Below are 14,980 nucleotides of genomic sequence, written 5' to 3' on the forward strand. Positions count from 1 at the left end.
TAAAGGTGAGGGAGCCAAACTCCCCCTCTGGCCCAGGGACAGGGCTGGAGGCAACAGGCTCCCGTTGGAAATCAGGGAATTCCAGCTAAAAGTAAGAAAAATCTCTTTTAAAGTGGCCAGAGTGGTTTGTCCTGCAGTCCCCATCCCTGGGGAGGCTCAGACATGGTTTTTTGGGTTAGAAACTCCCTGTTCCCCCAATATCTTCCCCACTGATCCTGCCCAGGCTGAGCAGTGGCTCTTCCCAGCACTGAACCCCAAAATCCCAAACCAGGCTTTCCCTGCAGGGAGTCACCCCTGTGCCTGCCCCCCCACGGGTGTTTTAATTTTTCCCTGCTCCCTTTTCCTCTCCCCACAGCCTCTTTGTTGGAATTCCCACAATCCCAGCCTGGCCTCAGCAGCCTGCTGGGGTTGGGATCATGGAGCTGGAAGGATTTTGAGCACCAAGGACAGGCTGGTGAGGAAATGCAGCTCCTGGGGGGAAATTGCTCTTTCCCAAGCAAAGCATCCTCCTGGGAGCAGCCAGCAAGGCACCCCCTGAAGCTGGGGGGCTCCAGCACCCCCAAATGCCCCTCTGGGGATGGGGGGTGGGCACAGAGGAGATCTGAGTCAGCCCTGACACCCCAATCCACCTGCCTGGGCTGAACACCCAGCCATGGCCACCCTCCATCCTTTCCTTTCCCCGTGCAATACCTGATGTCAGGAATGGCAAGTTTCCCTGGAGGGAGGCCAGAATCCACAGCAAAAGCTTCAAAGTGCTGCTTTTCAACCCAAACCAGGCCACCAGCAGCACGAGTGCTTCTGGTGCAGGGTGAGGTGACCTGGTTTGGTTTTTGGGGCTGATCAAGCATTCATCACGAGTGAGTCAAGTCTCAAGTGCCTCCCCATTACCTGACCTACAAAGAGAAGCTGTTCCCAAGTGCCCACAAACCTTGTGCAAAAGAGAAATTTGGGTCCTATGAGTGGAGCTGAAAACTCCAAATGTGCCCAGAGGCTCTGCCTCCCCTGGGAATCACGTTTGTGTTTTTATTCCAGTTTAGTGGCGTTTGCAACTCCAAAGCAACGGGGCCATTTGGAGATGCTGGGCTTTGATCTCATCTCTGCTGAAGCCTCCTCGGGCATCAGGGCTGAAGAAATGTGAATTCAGCCAAGAAGGGAGAAGCTGCTGCAGCCGTGCTTGCCCAGGATGGATACAGCAGGAGCAGCGGTGAGGAGCAGGAGCTGGGATATTTTGGGGTTAATTCGGGGGGCTGGGGAAGCCTTACCTCGGCAATCCTCAGGGCGTGTGGCACCGGGAGCCTCCTGCTGCCGCGGCTGGAGCAGAATGGGGAGGGGCAGTGTGGGGCTGACCCACAAAGAGCAGCAGGGCTGAGTCAGCCCCAGGGGAAACCCAGCGGCCCTTCAAGCCGCCGCCTCGGGGGAAGGGGCGTCGAGGGGTTCTGGTGGGTTTGGAGCCCCCCTGGCCAGGCTGAGCCCAACCCCGTGCGCTGCTGAGGCGCTGCTGGGTGGGGATGAACAGTTCCCAGAGGCGTGGGATGCAAATCCTGAAGGATTGGGGTTGTTTTCAGCAGCCCCTCTCTGCGCTCCTGCTGGTCCCCAGGATGCTCCAGGCAGAGAATTCCCAGCGCTGGGAAGGATCCAGGGATGCTCCAGCGCTCTCCCCACCCCGGTCCCTCTGCTGCTCCCAAACCCCGGCTCTGCACAGATCCTTCCTCGCGTCGGTTGAAGAGTTAAACCTCAAAAACAGTGTTAACCTCATTTAGACACTGCAACCACAGGAAACCCCGCACTGCTCCCGCCTCTGCTAGCAGGAGGAAATGTCGGGGAACAGAATTCACCCCCCGGGGGAAGGCAAAGCCTCCCTCTGCCTGCGAGCCCTGCCTGCTCTGCTTGGGCTGATCCCAGGGGATTTTTAGGGGGGAGTGAGAGCGGGAGGCTGCCGGCACCGCGGGGTTCTATAATGTAAGTAATGTATACAATGTGCATAATGTATATAATGTGTATACATTATATAATGTGTATAATGTATATAATGTATTTTATGGTTGTAGGAACGTCTGGGTTTCCATCCCGAATGGAACTCAGGGGTGTTTTAGTAGGAATTTCAGCTCTGGGATGTTCTGGGAGTGTTTAATGCACACAGCTGAGGCTGCACAGCTGGAGCCAGGTCGTCTCATCTGTGGCCAGGCTGGCACCAAGGACAAGCACAGCTGGGCCCAGGTGGCACATCTGGAGGCAGGGCAGCACATCTGGAGCTGGCACAGAGCAGTGGAAGGTGGAGCTTGGTGTCAGAGCCTCTGGGAGCTGCTGGTTCCTGCATTTCCCAGGCCCCTGATGTTCTGCTGTCCCTGTCACTGGTGTGTCCCTGTCACTGGTGTGTCCTTGTCTCTTCCTGAGCACCCAGAGCTGCAGGGGACCAGAGCCAGGGCAAACACCAGGCTCTTCCCCACTCATTCCTCTTTCCCATGCTCAGGAACCTCAGTTGCTGTCTCCTTCCTCTGGGGCAGCTGCACTGCCTGGGCTTTCCAGCCCATCCCATCGTGGTTTTGGGGTTCCCTGTGGCTTGTTCAGATATTCCTTAGAGCTGAGGGCAGGCTTGGGTTGGGTTTTAGGGAGAAAACTGCCGAGGCTGGCACAGCCCAGCAGCTCCTCCCAGCACAGTCCAGGGGTGCAGCCCTGGCACAGGGCTGGGCTCTGCCCCTTTCCCCCCCCCCAAGCAGCAGCAGTCGGGTTTGGGGGCACCATCCCCTGAGCCTGAGGCTGAGCTCTGCCTTCCCCACACCCCGGGATCACTTTGGGATTCCTGTGCCCTGCCCGGCCCCTGTGCCAGCCCCTCACTGCCTCTGTCACTGTCACTGCCTGTCACTGCCTTTGTCGCTGCCACTGTTTCTGCCACTGTCTCTGTCACTGCTACTGTTACTCTCTGTCACTGTCTCTGACTCTCATTGTCACTGTTTTTCTCATTGTCACTCTCACTGTCTCTGTCACTCTCACTGCTCCATCCGTGTCCCCTCGCTGTCCCCGTGTCCCCTCGCTGTGCCCATGCCCTGCCCAGTCCCTCTCCCCTCCCCGGGCTGTGCCCTCAGCCCTGCAGCCCTCAGCTGTCACACGAGGTGAAGACGACAGCAGACAAATTTAACCTTTGTTATCTCAGGTGGGCACACTGGGATCCCCGCCCTGCCTCAGCAGGAAGGAAAGAAAGGTCGGGACAAACCCGCCTCTGCTGCCAAATGTCACCCCTGGGGACACGGCGCTGGCACAGGCTCGTCCCCTTCTCCAGCTGACACCCAGATACTTGATCCTAAAAGCTGTGGAGAGGGTTCCTGGGGGACAGGGACGTGCCAGAGGGGTTGGAACCAGCGCTGAGCGCGTCAGTGCCGCTGGCACCGCGCTCCGGGCAGGAAATATCCCGAGTCCCCAGCTGGGGCTCAGCAGGAACAAGGAAGGTGATGCCAATGTCAAAGAAGGCTTGACTGTGATTTTTGGCCGGGGTAAAAGGACACCTGAGATATGGGAAAGTTGCTCCCGGATTTTAAAGTCAGTTTGTCCTTCCTGTGAGCCGTGCCAGGGAACACCCCTGTGAGCAGGGATGTGAATCAGCCGGGAAAAGGAAAGTTTGGGCAGAGTTTGCCGGGCGAGCCAGGGCGAGCAGCAGCTCCTGCCCGCGGGGCCACCATCCTCAGCTCCCTCTGCGGGCCCTGGCTGTGCCCAGGCAGGTCCTGGCAGCGAGGAAATTGGGAATAATGCTCCCCAAAAGGGGCTGTAAACACAGCCATGGGGGAATGGAAATAGGGGGAATGGAAAATAGGAAAAAATGGAAAATAGGGGGAAATAAGGGGAAAGTGGGAAATAGGGGAAATGGAAAATAGGGGAAAGTGGAAAATAGGATGGAAATGTTCCCTCCTCCCTTTAGGAGTGACCCTAAATCAACCCTGGAGGGATTTGAAAGCCGTGTGGATGGGCAGGGGATAGGGGTGGCCTGGCAGTGCTGGAATGGTTGGACTGGACGGTCTTTGAGGGCTTTTCCAGCTGAAATGATCCAAGCTTTTATGGAATCGCTGCTATTGCCAAGCTGAGGCTGCTCCCATGCCCACCCTGCATCCCACCCACCCCACCTGGGGCAGTTCTGTCCCTGTCCCCGTGTCCTGTCCCTGTCCCCGTGTTCTGTCCCTTGGGACACTGCAGTGGGGACTGAGAGCTGTGGCCAGGGGGGGCTGATGGTGCCCAAATTCCCCAGCGGTGCCTCGAGGTGTGCGTGTCACTTCTTGTCCCCCAGCCCCATCTGTTCTGCCCCGCAGGGCGGAGGCGCTTTTGTGCTCCAAGCTGCCTTGTTTGGGGATTTTTCCACTTGGCAGAGCATAGCCCGGAGGGGAAGATTTAATCTCTGAAAGGGAAGGGCTGGTGCCAAAATCCTGCGTGCGGGGTCACCCGAGGGCAGCACCCGGCAGGCTGCTGAGCCCCCGGGGCCACCGTGCAGGGACGGGGGGCCAGCACGGCTCTGACCCCCCGTTCTGCTGCCATGGGTCTGGGTTTGGCCCCCTTGTTCTCCTGTCACGGCTCTGACCCCCCGTTCTGCTGTGGGGAGAGATCCCTCTCCCCCTGATCACACGTGTTTAGTGTCCCCTTGTCCCTGCAGTGCCAGTGTCCCCCCATGTGTGAGCCAACCTGTGCTCCCCTGTCCCCTCTCCATGCCCCCCATGCCAGACCGGGGGTTCCCCTCAGCAGTGCTGCCCAAACCAACTCCCGTGAGATGAGCCCCCACATCAGCCCCCGTCCCACCCCAACAACGCCCTCTGTGCCACATCCCATCCCATCCCATGCCATCCCATGCCATCCCATGCCATCCCATGCCATCCCATCCCATCCCATCCCATCCCATCCCATCCCATCCCATCCCATCCCATCCCATCCCATCCCATCCCATCCCATCCCATCCCATCCCATCCCATCCCATCCCATCCCATCCCATCCCATCCCATCCCATCCCAGTGATCCCGTCCCATTGAATCCCATCCCACTGAATCCCATCCCACTGAATCCCACCCCGTTATCCCATCACATCCCGTTATCCCATCCCACTATCCCCCCCCCATCACCCCATTCCCCGTTCCCGGTCTCGCCCCGGTCCCGGTCCCTCCCCATTCCCCGTTCGCTCCCCCCCGTTCCCGGTCCCGCCCCGTTCGCTCCCCCCCGTTCCGGTCCCGCCCCAGCCATGTCGGCCCCGCGCAGACGCCCCGCGGCCGCAGCCGGGGGGGGCCCCGAGGGGGCGGCCGAGGGGGGAGCCCCCGCCGGAGCCCCCGCGCCCGGCGATGCGGAGCGGGGCATGGCGGCCCCGCCGCTCTGCCTGCGCCTGCTGGCCGCCGCCTTCTACGGCCTCAGCTCCTTCCTCATCGTCGTCGTCAACAAGAGCGTCCTCACCACCTACGGGTACGGCCGCGCCGGCGGGAACCCCCCCCGCATCGGGAATCCATCCCTGGGATCGGGGTAACCCCCCCCGGATCGGGAATCCATCCCTGGGATCGGGGTAACCCCCCCCGGATGGGGAATCCATCCCTGGGATCGGGGTAACCCCCCCCGGATCGGGAATCCATCCCTGGGATCGGGGTAACCCCCCCCGGATCGGGAATCCATCCCTGGGATCGGGGTAACCCCCCCCGGATCGGGAATCCGTCCCTGGGATCGGGGTAACCCCCCCCCGCGATCGGGAATTCATCCTTGGGATCGGGGTAACCCCCCCCGGATCGGGAATCCATCCCTGGGATCGGGGTAACCCCCCCCGGATCGGGAATCCATCCCTGGGATCGGGGTAACCCCCCCCGGATCGGGAATCCATCCCTGGGATCGGGGTAACCCCCCCCGGATCGGGAATTCATCCCTGGGATCGGGGTAACCCCCCCCGGATCGGGAATTCATCCCTGGGATCGGGGTAAACCCCCCCGCGATCGGGAATCCATCCCTGGGATCGGGGTAACCCCCCCCGCGATCGGGAATCCATCCCTGGGATCGGGAATCTCACCCCGGGATCGGGAATCCACCCCCGGGATTGGGAATTTCACCTCGGGATCGAGAATCCATCCCCAGGATTGGGAATCGCACCCCGGGATCGGGAATCCATCCCTGAGATCGGGACTCTCACCCCGAGATCAGGAATCCACCCCCGGGATCGGAGAATGCCCCACCGGGATCGGGAATCCCCCCCAGGATGGGCGTGGGGACCCCCCCGTGGGATGGGGATCGTGACCCGCCACTCTCTGCCCGTCCTCGGGGTCGGGTACCCCCCTGTGTCACCCCCGTGTGTCACCCCCCTTCACCTGGCTCCTCCCCCCCTCTCGTGCACCCCCCGTTTTGGGGCTGCCCCCCCACCCATCCTTTCCCCGGTGTCCCCCAGTGTCCCCATGGCCCTGTGCCCCCCCCCCCCCCCCCCGTATTATTTATGTCCCCCCATAATTTCTGCTCTGCTCCCGCAGGTTCCCGTCCTCGCTGTGCGTGGGGCTGGGCCAGGTGAGTGGGACCCCCCTGTGTGCCCCCGCCGTGTTTTGGGGGCCCTGGGGTGACCCCTGCTCTCTTGCAGACGGTGGCCACCGTGGCCGTGCTCTGGGCGGGGAAGGCGCTGCGGGTGGTCAAATTCCCTGACCTGGACAGAAACATCCCCCGGCGGGTGAGACCCTGCCCCAAATACCCTCGTCGGGCACCCAAATCCCCTTCCCAGCACCCAAATCCCTCCTCGGGCACCCAAATCCCTTTCCCCAGCATCCAAATCCGCTTCTCGGGGGATCCAAACCCGCTCTTCAGACTCCGAAATTCACTCCTTGGGCATCCAAATCGCCTTCCTAATCACCCAAATTCCCTCCCAATCACCCGAATCTCCTCCTCGGGCACCCAAATCCGCTCCTCGGGGATCCAAATCCGCTCTTCAGGCACCCGAATTCACTCCTCGGGCACCCAAATCCCCTCCCCAGCACCCAAATCCCGTCCTCGGTGTCCCTGCCCCATTCCCCGTGTCCCTGCCCCATTCCCCAGTTCCTTTCCCCATTCCCGGCTCTGTCCCTGCCCCATTCCCGGGCTCCTTTCCCCATTCCCGTGTCCCTGCCCCATTCCCCGTGTCCCTGCCCCATTCCCGTGTCCCTGCCCCGTTCCCGGCTCTGTCCCTGCCCCATCCCCGTGTCCCTGCCCCATTCCCCGGTTCCTTTCCCCATTCCCGTGTCCCTGCCCCATTCCCGGGCTCCTTTCCCCGTTCCCGGCTCTGTCCCTGCCCCATTCCCGGGCTCCTTTCCCCGTTCCCGGCTCTGTCCCTGCCCCATTCCCCGGTTCCTTTCCCCATTCCCGTGTCCCTGCCCCATTCCCGGGCTCCTTTCCCCATTCCCGGCTCTGTCCCTGCCCCATTCCCGGTGTCCCTGCCCCGTTCCCGTGTCCCGGAGCCGCTCCAGCCCCGTGTGTGTGTGTGGCTTTCCCGGCGGGCTGGCCATAATTCCCTGTCTATATTTATACCCCGAGGCAGCTCGGGGATCTCTCACCGCCTCCCTTCTCCCTCTCCTTTCCAGACATTTCCTCTACCTCTGCTGTATTTCGGGAACCAGATCACGGGACTGTTCAGCACAAAGAAACTGAAGTAGGGATGGTTTTTCCTGGGGCTTTCCAGGATTGCCGGGCTGGGCTGGTGGGGCAGGAGCCTCGGGCCCTTCCTCCCCTTCCCTCTCTTCCTTCTTCCCCTCCCCTCCCTTCCCTGTGCCACGTGTGTTCCCAAATCCCTCCCGAGGGCAGGGAGGGACACGGGCTGAGGGTCTGGGGGTGTTACAGAGAGTTTCTTACCTGGCAGGGACTGTCTGCCTGCCCCTCTCCTTACATTTCATGCTGGGTTTTTTCCCCCCTATTTTCCATTTTTTCCATCCTGTTTTCCACTTTCCCCTATTTTCCATTTCCCCTTATTTGCACTTTCCCCCTATTTTCCATTTCCCCTCTACTTTCCATTTCCCTTCTACTGTCCATTTCCCCCACTTTCCTTTTCCCCTGTTTTCACCCTACTTTCCCCCTATTTCCCCCTATTTTCCATTTTTTTTTCTATTTTCCATTCCCCCTATTTCCCCCTATTTCCCACTTTCCCCCTATTTCCCCCTATTTTCCATTTTTTTCTATTTTCCATTCCCCCTATTTCCCCCTATTTCCCCCTATTTTCCATTTTTTCTTATTTTCCATTCCTCCTATTTCCCATTTTCCCCTATTTTCCATCCCCTATTTCACCCCTCCTGCACAGGGTCTGGGGGTATCCCTGGGCTCTATAAACAGGTGTGGGATCAATGCTGATCCCATAAGGGAATTCCAATCCAACCCTCTGGATTTCAGGGCCCATTTCCCTGCCCCTTTTGAAACCTTTGGCTCCTTTTGGGGTGGGAAGGGGCCCCTGTGACCCTGTGTCCTTCTCCCCAGCCTGCCCATGTTCACGGTGCTGCGCAGGTTTTCCATCCTGTTCACCATGTTTGCTGAAGGATTCCTGCTCAAGTGAGTTCTGCCAGGGCCAGCTCTGGGATTCTGGGGCTGCAGGGCTGGGATTGGGAGGGGATGCAGGAGCTGCTGCTCCCAAATCCCTTCCTGAGTGTGTGTGGGATGTGCTGCTCTGCCTCCATGTGCAGATTTTGGGATGCTCTTGTGCCAGTCCCAATTCCTGTAGGGATCCCAAAACACTCCTGGAGTGCCCAGAGGTTGGGGAGGTGCAGGGTGCTGTGCTGCCCAAATTCCTACAGGGATCCCAAAACACTCCTGGAGTGCCCAGAGCCCCTTCCCAAGGTTGGGAGGTGCAGGGTGCTGTGCTGCCCAAATTCCTACAGGGACCCCAAAACACTCCTGGAGTGCCCAGAGGTTGGGAGTGCAGGGTGCTGTGCTGCCCAAATTCCTACAGGGACCCCAAAGTGAGCTGGGACAGAGGGATGTGCTGCTCTACCTCCATGCAGATTTTGGGAAACTCTTGTGCCAGCCCCAATCCCTCAGGGACCCCAAATCTCTCCCAGAGCCCCTTCCAGGGCTGGGAGCTGCCCCAGGCTGAGCTCAGCTCTCCATGAGCTCCCAGCTCCTCCAGGCTGAGTTCTTTATCTTCTAAAAAACCACAGAGAATTGTCTCACAATGCCTTTGCTTTGTTTGGGGTTGGTTTGGGGTTGTTTTTTCCCCCTTTCCTCAGGAATAAAAGCTTCTCCCTGCTCCAGAGCCTTTGGAGAGTTCCCAAGGGCTGAGCAGGGGCTGAAGCTGTGCCCCCCTGCCCCTGTTTTGCAGGAAGAAGTTTTCCTGGAGCATTCAGATGACAGTATTTGCCATGATCTTTGGTGCATTTGTGGCTGCCAGGTGAGCTGTCCCCATCCCCTCATCTCCACAGGTGTGTCCAACAATAAAGGGATTAAACTCTGATTTTTCCCCCCTCCTGCTCTCTAGTAGCAAATAATGTTTTCCTCACCCAAATCCCAACTCCTCCTCCCACCTTTAATTTTTCCTGATTTTTGCTGGCTCCCAGAAGGTGGGAGGAATATTCCAATATTGTCCCTGCTCAGCCCAGGGCTGTAACTCCTGGTTTTTCCCTTTCCCAGTGCTGACTTGGCATTTGACCTGGAGGGATATATTTTTATCCTCATTAACGATGCCTTAACAGCTGCAAACGGTGCCTATGTGAAACAGAAGCTGGATTCAAAGGTGGGATGGGCTTTGGCTTCCTTTTTTTGGCATTTTGGGATTTTGGTTTCTGTGAGAGCAAAGTGGGGAGGCTCATCCATCCCATTCCCAAAATCTGTCTGGAGCTGGAGAGGGATTTGGGACAAGGGGTGAAGGGAGGGGGAGCAGGGAATAGAAATTGAAAATTCCAAATTTCCATTGGAATTTTCAATTGCAGTTTTCAAATTGGGAAAGAGAAGATATGGGTGGGATTTTGGGGATTGAAACAGAAGCTGGATTCAAAGGTGGGATGGGCTTTGGCTTCCTTTTTTTGGCATTTTGGGTTTGGTTTCTGTGAGAGCAAAATGGGGAGGCTCATCCATCCCATTCCCAAAATCTGTCTGGAGCTGGAGAGGGATTTGGGACAAGGGGTGAAGGGAGGGGGAGCAGGGAATAGAAATTGGAAATTCCAAATTTCCATTGGAATTTTCAATTGCAGTTTTCAAATTGGGAAAGAGAAGATGTGGGTGGGATTTTGGGGAGGAATTCCTGGCTGGGGTGGAATTCCCAGATTTGCTGAGGATCCCTGAAGTGCCCAAGGCCGGGTGGGATCACCCTGGGACTGTGGGGTGTGGATGAGCTCTGGGGTCTCTCCCAACCCAACCCCATGTGGAATTCCATGAATTTTCCATCCCCAGGAGCTGGGCAAGTATGGGCTGCTCTACTACAATGCACTGTTCATGATCCTGCCCACCCTGGGCATTGCCTACATCACTGGGGATGCACAGAAGGTAGGGAGACCCCAAATCCCTGGAGTTTGGGGCACAGTTCACAGGGGGATGAGGGGGAGGAGGAGGAGCTGCTGCCCCAAAACCACCTCAGCAGGAAGGAACTGCAGCTCTGAGTTGGGTTAAAGCCACAGAGTCGCTCCACTGGGGCATTTTTGTAATGCCTGGGGAATGGGGAAGTGGAGAGTGAGGAGAAAACCCAAATATTATTTAAAGCAGCAGAGTAATTTTAGAATCAATGGGGTTTTTTTCTACATTTTTCTGTCCTTTCCCCTCTTGCTGGGGCAGTTGTGTTGAGTTGCTTTGTGGGTTCAATTTGTTTGTCCTCGAGATGTGAAATAAAAATAATAGTATATTAATAATAATATAATAATATTAATAGTAATGTAGTAATAGTAGTAGTAACATATTAATAGTAATATAGTAATAATAATAATATACAATGGTCCTGATACATGAAATTATTCTTTATTATTACTATATTATTATGATTATTTACCTGTGGTCCTGTATACTTGAAATAATATAATAATAGTAATAATAATAGTAGTAATATACAGTGGTCCTGTATACATGAAATTATTCTTTATTATTACTATTATTATTATGATTATTTACCTGTGGTCCTGTATACTTGAAATAATAGTAATAATAGTAATAATAATAATAAAATAATATACAATGGTCCTATATACATGAAATTATTCTTTATTATTACTACTATTATTACGATTATTTACCTGTGGTCCTGTATATGTGAAATAATAATAATAGTAATAATAATAGTAATAACAGCAGCAACAACAATAATTTTTTTTTCTTCTGCTGCTTTTTCTTCTTCTTTTTCTTCTTCTCTTCTTCTTTTAATACTACTACTAATAAATTCATAACGATAGTAGCAGTATCAATAACATTTGTTGTTGTTGCACTCACTGATGTGCAGCTGCCTCTCCTGAACAACAAATTCCCTTTTTTTCCCCATTTTTCGGACACCTCCCCGTGTGTCCTGTGGGAACTCAGATCATTCCCGGGGCTGGCTGGGAGCTCATTAGCCCTTAATGAGCCGGGATTCAGGGTGGGTGTGGCTCAGCCCCAGCGCTGCATTTGGGATCAAAGTGCTCATTGAGGAGCTGAGCCCGGGCAGGAAACTGCTGTGAGCAGCCTCTGTTCAGCCTGCAGAGGAAAATGTTATTTTTGACAATTTTTTTTAATTTGCTTTTTGCCCTGAATCAGTTCCTTTCTGGGCTGCACAAAGCTGGGCTGTGTGCAGGGGCTGTGCCAGCAAAATCAGCCCTGGCAGCTCCAGGAAAATCCCCCTGGGAGGGGTTGGGGGGGCTGGAGGGGGTGTGAGCCCCTGGAATTGCTGAGATCCTGGGGAAACAGCCCAGGAATCCCACTCTGAGCCCTGCTGGGGGTCCTGAGCCCTGCTGGGGGGTCCTGGGGAGCTGCTGGGGGTCCTGGGGAGCTTCTCCCTGTGTGCCCGTGAGTGTCCCTGGCTGTCCCTGTGTCTCCTTGTGTATCCCTGACTGTCCCTGTCTGTCCCCTGGGTGCCCTTGTGTGTCCTTGGTTGTCCCTGTGTGTCCTTTTGTGTCCCTGGATGTCCCCTGGGTGTCCCTGAGTGTCCCTGTGTGTCCCTGGATGTCTTTTTGTGTCCCTGGCTGTCCCTTTGTGTCCCCTGGGTGTCCCTGGGTCCCCCTGTGTATCCCTGGAATTCTCTGGGTGTCCCTGTGTGTCCCCTTGTGTCCCTGTGTGTCCCCTTGTGTCCCTGTGTGTCCCCTTGTGTCCCTGTGTCCCCCTGGCTGTCCCTGTGTCCCCCTGGCTGTCCCTGCCTCCTCCTTGGCTCCTGGTGAGATCTCTGAGCTCTCCTCCAGTCCCTGCAGGATTTTGTCCCCTCTGGCCTTTCCCTGTCTGTGGATCCAGCACTCCACATGTTCCCCAAACCCCCCAAAAAATCCTTTTCCTGAATCAGCAGCCCTGAAACCCTGGAGTCAGCAGCATCTCAGGGGCCACAGCTCCCTTGGGATGTGCTGGGGTTTGCAGTGAGTGGATCCCACAATTCTGGAGAGCAGCCAGCTGGGAGCTGCCTCTCCTGCTTCCTCTGGCTTGGGAGAATCATTCCAAATCATTCCCTGCTTTCCCAGAATCCACAGAATTTCCAGAATCCACAGAATCCCCAGAAGGGCTGAGCTGAGTGCTCAGGCTGGGGGTGATGCCCAACCTTGGGATGTCATTCCAGGCTTGGATTTGGGTTGTTTTCTCCTGCTGGGGGGTTGTCCCAGGTTTTTCTGGGAATTCCCAGGGCTCTAAAGCTGCTGTTCCCTGCAGGCAGTGGAGTACCAGGGCTGGGCTGACACTTTCTTCCTCGTGCAGTTCCTCCTGTCCTGTGTGATGGGGTAAGGCTGGGCTGGAGCTGGGATATCCCCCACCCCAAAACCAGGGAATTGTGCTGCCCTGGTATTATTTCAAACCATCCTAAATCCTCAGCCCTGCTGGGGAAACCATTGCTCAGCTCTGCTGGGTGGGAATTGTCTCCTCCAGGCAGGTTTGGCTGGAAGGGTGGGATGAAGGAAAGGTGGGGATGGGTCCCTGGAGTGCTTTGGGGTGGGGGCTCAGCTCATTCCCTGGAGGGGCTGAGGTGACTCCCAAGGTGTTTTTTCCCTGATGTTGGCTCTTCTCCACAGGTTTATTTTGATGTATTCCACAGTTCTTTGCACTCAGTACAACTCTGCTCTTACAACTACAATAGTTGGCTGTATTAAGGTGAGTGGCATTCCCAAAAGAAACAACCTTCTTTATCCCTTGGGAATTGCATTACAGTCCCCATGTTCCACCCCCTGCATTCCTTTTTTTCCATAAATTTCTTTGTTCCATACATTCCCCTTTTCCATACATTCCCCTTTTCCATACATTCCCCTTTCCATAAATTTCTTTTTTTCATAAGTTTCTTTTTTTCCATACATTCCCCTTTCCATAGATTTCCCTTTTCATAAATTCCTTTTTTCCATAAATTCCCCTTTCCATAAATTTATTTTTTTTCCATAAATCCCCCTTTTCCATAAATCCCCTTCTTCATACATTCCTGGGTCTCAGGCTGTTTGTTCCTTTGCAGAATATTTTAATAACCTATATTGGGATGTTTTTTGGAGGAGATTATATTTTTACATGGATGAACTTCATTGGTCTAAATATCAGGTAAGAGCAGCAATTTATTTATGATTTGGAAGTGAAAACTGGGGTGAAACTGAAATGATTTAATGGACTTTTTTTTTTTTTTCCCCACAAGAAAAAGCAACTCTGGAATTGGGTTTTGTGCTTGGTTTGTGGGATGCTCCTAAACTTGCTTTGTTTTAAAACAGGAAAATTGAGTTTTCCTTGAGTTACCAAGCAGAGCCATGGAATTTTTTGGGATTATTTCACCTGCTATTTCTTATCCTTCACCTTTTGCAAAAGTATTTTTGGGCTGTGTTGAGGGAACCTCTCCTGTCCTTCAGCAGGATCACTTTGGGGGGTGGAACAGATCCAGCAGGAGGCTGGGAACTGTTTTTGGCAGGGATTAAATGAAAATTTCAGGAGGAGACCTGGGGATTTTCCCTGTGCCTGCTCTGCCTTTCCCTGCTGAGCTCCTGCCAAGGTGTTTCATGGATCTCTTGCAGTATTGCTGGAAGCCTGGTCTACTCCTACATCACCTTCACTGAGGAGCAGATGAACAAGGAGCCAGAGGCTGGCAGCAAGATGGATGTGAAAGGGAAGAGCTCAGTGTGAGCAGGGAGGGGCTTTTTTTGGGAACCAACCTCTTCCTGCTGGTTTGATCACGGGCAGGATGTGGGGAGGGGGCTCTGCAGGAGCCCCTGGAGATGCTCTTGATTTGCACAGCTGAGATTGCTGCCCCCACCAATCCTGGGGGATCCCTGCAGCCTGCACGGGGGAGGATGAGCCTAATTCAGTCTGATCAGAGCAATTAATGGGTTTCTAATTGAGCTGGGGTTTGGCAGTGGAGATGGGCACAGGGCTGGAGTTCTGCCAGGGATGGAGCTGCTCCCTGGGACGTGCCAGGGATGAGCCAGGGCTGGAGTTCTGCCCCAAGGATGAGCCAGGGCTGGAGTTCTGCCCCAAGGATGAGCCAGGGCTGGAGTTCTGCCCCAGGGATGAGCCAGGGCTGGAGTTCTGCCCCAGGGATGAGCCAGGGCTGGAGTTCTGCCCCAGGGATGAGCCAGGGATGGAGTTCTGCCCCAGGGATGAGCCAGGACTAAAGTTCTGCCCCCAGGGATGAGCCAGGGCTGGAGTTCTGCCCCAGGGATGAGCCAGGGCTGGAGTTCTGCCCCCAGGGATGAGCCAGGGCTGGAGTTCTGCCCTAGGGATGAGCCAGGGATGGAGTTCTGCCCCAGGGATGAGCCAGGGATGGAGTTCTGCCCCCAGGGATGAGCCAGGGCTGGAGTTCTGCCCCAAGGATGTACCAGGGCTGTGCCAGGGCTGTTCCTGGCTGGATTTGCCCCTGGGCTCTGTGGATCTGCCCCCAGGACTGTTCCTGGCTGGATTTGCCCCCAGGGCTGTTCCTGGCTGGATT

The 14,980-nt window shown here is 55.6% G+C and overlaps 1 protein-coding gene across 1 annotated transcript; it reads left to right on the forward strand.

Moving 5' to 3' along the window:
• Positions 1–5,188: 5,188 nt before the first annotated feature.
• SLC35D1 (solute carrier family 35 member D1) lies at positions 5,189–14,384 on the forward strand. Its single transcript, XM_079314471.1, has 12 exons — positions 5,189–5,424; positions 6,465–6,498; positions 6,569–6,655; positions 7,539–7,606; positions 8,422–8,493; positions 9,260–9,328; positions 9,568–9,670; positions 10,327–10,419; positions 12,742–12,809; positions 13,098–13,176; positions 13,526–13,608; positions 14,070–14,384. The coding sequence occupies exons 1-12, from the start codon at positions 5,210–5,212 to the stop codon at positions 14,176–14,178; spliced, it is 1,080 nt and encodes a 359-aa protein (XP_079170597.1). The 5' UTR covers positions 5,189–5,209; the 3' UTR covers positions 14,179–14,384.
• Positions 14,385–14,980: the final 596 nt, after the last annotated feature.

Source organism: Erithacus rubecula, assembly GCF_903797595.1.
Source record: "Erithacus rubecula genome assembly, chromosome: 10".
NCBI lineage: Eukaryota > Metazoa > Chordata > Aves > Passeriformes > Muscicapidae > Erithacus > Erithacus rubecula.